We start from the raw sequence: 4,864 nt of genomic DNA, 5'->3' as shown, positions 1-4,864 counted from the left end.
TATATAAGTCCTCTAAAAACTTAAGTTAGCTTTGAGAGAGAGCTCCCTGACTTGCAAGGACCCATGACCTTAGGTAAAATGGCGTGCACTTCGGCCCTGGTGAGTTGCTATGTATCTGCAGGTGTGAGCGAAAGAGGCTAACGTTGACATAGTGGGCACGAGGGTGAGGACTCATGAACTTCGATGGCTTCGAATCAAACTCTCGCGTGTGGTGGAGAGTTAGGCCAAGCCAACCCCTGAGGTTTGAGTGAGATGGGCCTTTTTGTTGTGACCCCAAAACCCTTGGACACAAGAGGAAAACCCTTGCAAAGTTGTGTCTTGTGCAAGGGGACCATTTCTGCTGGCTTTTCATCGGGGTCTTTGTCTCCAAGGTACTCAGATTTAGGTTTTCCTTCCTCATTTTTCATGCATTCTCTCCTTCAGATCTAGTTTATGGCCTCTTTGCTCTCTGATTTCATTTGCAGATACATTTCCTCTATGATTTCATCGTCGTTTTCCCTTTTCCTGCATATTCTTTGATTTAGATCTCATGCACATCGCCTCTCGAATTTGGTTTTTCGATCTCATTGCCTCTAACCAAGTCAGAATTTGCTTGCAGTTTTTCGTAGGACGGATTCCTATCCAGTTTGAAGAGTTGGGCTGGCTCCCATGGCACAGGGCGCTGGAAAGAGCGGCAGACGTAGCGTTCCGGCCCTCGCAGCGCCTGGAAATGATGGCGTTCTCGCTCGCCTCAGTAACTCCGTCAGGCAATCGGTCGTCTTTCACAAGAGCAAGCGCGCAGCTTCCAATACTGCTCGATTCAGCAAGAAGTTATTGTGGAGCACCGGAAAAGCAGCCTGGATCGCTGGCACCACTTTCCTCGTGCTTGTCGTGCCTCTCATCATTGAGATGGACAGGGAGGCTCAGTTAGTTGAACTTGAAGGGCAACAAGCTAGCTTGCTAGGTGCTCCATCTCAACCGCCAGGGTTTCCGCCGCCTGCAGCGAAGTGATTACTACCTTTTTTCAAGCGGTGGGGACTTCAATCTTGCACTGTACTCCTTTGTCTTCTGTGTGCATTTCAGGATTTTCTAAAGCGTTTAAGTTGAGGGTTCGTGAAGTAGGAGGCCAAAGTTTTAGAATTATAAGGAAGCATGAAGAGGCACTGTGCGGCGCTGTGCTTTATTGTGGAGGAGCCTGGCCGAGGAAGGAAGCTAATAGTGCAGTCTGTAAATTTTTGCGATCTTGTGAAACAGAGAGTTTCGTTTCAGTGAACGAAGCTATTCGGAGACTTGGATTGCTTGCTCATGTAGATTAGAACAAGCATGTGTCAAAGCTGGTGACGTATGTGCGGCTTGACTTTGTTCTTGATGGTTAAGGTTAGGAATTTGTGAATCTTCTAAGGCCAGATATAGGCTATTATTTTATCACTTTAACAACTCTTAGGTAATTGAAATTTCAAAAAACGACTTCTCCAGCAAGCCTTTTAAAAGCTGAAAAATATCACCATTATTTCTTTCTTCTCTTTCTCCGTCCTCTTTACAACTTTTTAACACTTAACGTATATGGTTGTTTGAATACATGTAATGTATGCTGCTCTGTTCATACAAGTGATTTTACATTTCTATATTAAAAGGAAAAAGCTCAGCACGGTTTAAGGTTGCTTGGAGTTTTGAAATTTAAGTACTTTCAAATTTTATGTGAGCTCAGTGAAGACGACTCTGTTTCGTGGTCTCAAGAAACACAAGCTTCACACCTGGCTGTAACATTGCAAATTGGGTATTGGAAAGGGTTAATTGTTTGCTGAATTTTATTTTGAAGCGATAAATGCTTTCAAGTTCAGTTCAAGGACTTTCAGTATATCTGGACTGCCTAGTGAGCGCAGAGGATATTGTCTTTGTAATCACAAAGCCTGACTCCACGAAGTTTGCTGCATCGTGGAACCCTGAAGCTCTTTGCATAGCAAGCTTAGGTGTGTACGAGTATTCATGTATGCTGGGGCGAGAATCTCATCATGTCCACCGTGAATTCAAACATGGTACCAGCGGAAAGGTGAACCTAATTATTCTTAGTATGCAGCCAATTGAGACTTGTCAGTGCAAGAAATGTCGCTATCATTGATTCCACCCGCTCTGTCAAAGAGGTTGCCATTGATTTGAAGGAAAATCTTTACGGCAATTGAATCCTCTCTTCTCAAGTGTGGACAATGTTGCTGGAGCTTCCGGCTTGCTATTTTTAACATATACCTTTCCACCATTTGTTCCACCTGGTATGATGCTGCTCCCCTTGCTCGCCTAGGTGTGAAAGCTCTAGTAGTTCATTAGAAGATATTAATATTTTTTATATCTTTTATTGTTCTCTTATGTAAATGACTTGGATACTGGATTGAGTATACAATTTGCTGTCATGGGTAGCTAATTGGTTTAGAGAAGACAGTTCTTTCTTTGCTAGTAAGCTTTAGACATCGAAGCTTGAAAAGCTGAAAAAAATCAGCTTCAAGTGTTCATTGCGCTCTAATATCCTCTTTTTCCATCGGTCCCACAGTTTGAAGTTTGCTGTATGTGGATCATTATGATGATCGATAGGTAAATCATCGGGAATATGTTGGCAGTTTATATTTTACACCTCTGAAAAGCCACAAGGTGAGGAGAACAACTCCTCTCTTTCCTTCGTGAGGCCTGTCTTTTTATTGTCAAGGAAGTCTCTTCCCCCCCCCCCCCCCCCCGCGCAACACAAACCAACCTAGAGGATCAGATCCCGAGTTGGAAATTGGCTCGGAACGCACCCTAGGAAACCAAGAAAATTGATGTAACTAAAACAAGAGGGGGAAAGGAGCTGTCCTAACTTCTCTCAGACTTAAATCATAGCCATGTCCAAATCAGTACATAGCTTATGTCGAACGGAATGCCACTCAAGTTCATTCCCAAACTCCCCATGCCTGGAGAGAGAACACAACTGTCTGACTATACGAAATGTGCATTCTCTGTACTTCAAAAAGATGACTCTGTACATAGCATGGGGTTCCCATGTAATTCTTTAAATAGGAAGAGGAGATAATTTCCAATTCCACCCAGCATGTCCCTTCCTATGTGTAAGCTTCTGAATTTTCCTGGCCTTAGTAACCATAGGACCGCAGGAACACATAAATGCATGATTGTTGCTACTACTGCATATTGCTCCTGATCCTAGTATAGTTGCTATTATTGCTGTTGCCACTGCTGCTACTACTGTTACCATTGCTACTGCCATTATTCTAACTGATACTATATTTGTAGTTGCTTCTGCTGCCACTGCTGCTTTGTTTTGTCAATTATTATAGGTCTGATTAGGTATGTAATAACTTTATAGTCCATGGTTGTAAAGTTCCACTCTTTTTAAAATTATCTTTAAGGCTAGTTGTCATCCTTTTAAGGATGGATCAAAATCTCTCTCTCAGTTGTCATCGTTTTAAAGATAGATCAAAATCTCTCTCTCTCTCTCTCTCTCTCTCTCTCTCTCTCTCTCTCCCCTAGATTTTTGTTGAGATTTCACTCCAAGTCCCTCAAATCCATCTAGAACAATTCACTGTAGTAGAAAGCACACTCCAAAGGGGAGGATTAATTCCGAACTAGGAGGAAACAAGTTGTAACCTTTTGCAAACATGGAATGGGCTTGTAGGAGCAAAGACAAGTATGAAAATCCCCTTGAAGGAGCACGAGTATACGATGCTTCAAAGGCATGAATGTATTAAGGCCACTAGACCAATTACACTGAATCCCAGAAAGGGTATACAAACTCATTTACAACAAAAAAGAGAGACTACTAGCTCCAATATGGAGCCCTTATGGATCTCCTCGATCTACATCACTCTTGGAGGTCGACCCTAGTGACTCTAGATCCCTTGTTGTCTCTAGACCCCTTGCCCTCCCTCCCACACCGGCTCCAAATCCCTCGTCCTCTCTAAATCCTTCATTTGGGCAAGGTTGCATGGAAAAGTCTACTAAGTATATCACCAAAACTTGAACAGAGTAAAGGTAAAGGTAGGACAAAAATCAAAGTTGTAATGGTAATCAATTTTTGAGTTTTGTGTATACCAATGTAATTGCAGCGACCCGTACATGATGAGGATGCAACAGCCGCTCCTATAGATGGTCTCAATGCATAGAATCACATTGTTGCATGAACAACTTTGTAATTAAAAGGTAAACTCCAATTTTGGACCTACCTCTTGATTTAAGTGTAGTACCACCATCACTCAGCTAAGGCTTCTACAAGTAAGTCTAAAATATAATTGAATTTTGAAGGAGACCTAGAGTCCTAAAATGGAAAACACATGGGAGATTTTCTAGAATATGAAGATTGTCTTGATAGTAGCAAAATTACTAACGATTGCACCGTATTGCATAGAGTTTCTTCTGCAACAACTTGAGAATGAAGGAAATCTTCTTAAGGAAGTAGATTCATTTGTTACTATTCCAATCATTAATACTACAATGTTGGATGATGAGGTACCAATGATTACATGAAAATTGAAAAGCAAAATGTGTTAGGTGTCATTGTGCATGGAGGTTTTGGAGTTAACATCATGTCATCACCTATAGTTAACAAATTGAAACTCAAGAATATGAAGCCTTCACCATTTGAGTTCGGCTGGTAGGCTAATGACCCGTTGAATTGATAAAATATGCTTTCTAATGCTATGCTTAGCATTTGCAAAAATCACTATACAATACGTTTGTTGGTCATTCCTATGGAAGAAAATGCCTACCCCTTATTACTTGGGATACCTTGCTTAAAAAGCTCCAAAGTGTTACATGACTCGGTATCCGAGTTGATGACAATTAAAACTTGGAAAAGGGAGGTGCATATCCCAACTAATCCCAGAATGGTACCTAAGAGTTGTAGACC

General features: G+C 41.6%; 1 protein-coding gene across 1 annotated transcript; it reads left to right on the top strand.

Moving 5' to 3' along the window:
• The first annotated feature begins 272 nt into the window (after positions 1-272).
• On the top strand, positions 273-1,480 carry LOC147882484 (mitochondrial import receptor subunit TOM9-2-like). Its single transcript, XM_087400670.1, has 2 exons — positions 273-371; positions 599-1,480. The coding sequence occupies exon 2, from the start codon at positions 649-651 to the stop codon at positions 988-990; it is 342 nt and encodes a 113-aa protein (XP_087256796.1). The 5' UTR covers positions 273-371; positions 599-648; the 3' UTR covers positions 991-1,480.
• The last annotated feature ends 3,384 nt before the right edge of the window (positions 1,481-4,864 follow it).

Source organism: Dipteris shenzhenensis, chromosome 29, assembly GCF_047967505.1.
Source record: "Dipteris shenzhenensis isolate YYH24624 ecotype China chromosome 29, Dip_SZ_1.0, whole genome shotgun sequence".
Lineage (NCBI taxonomy): Eukaryota > Viridiplantae > Streptophyta > Polypodiopsida > Gleicheniales > Dipteridaceae > Dipteris > Dipteris shenzhenensis.
This window is presented reverse-complemented; position numbering and strand designations above follow the sequence as displayed.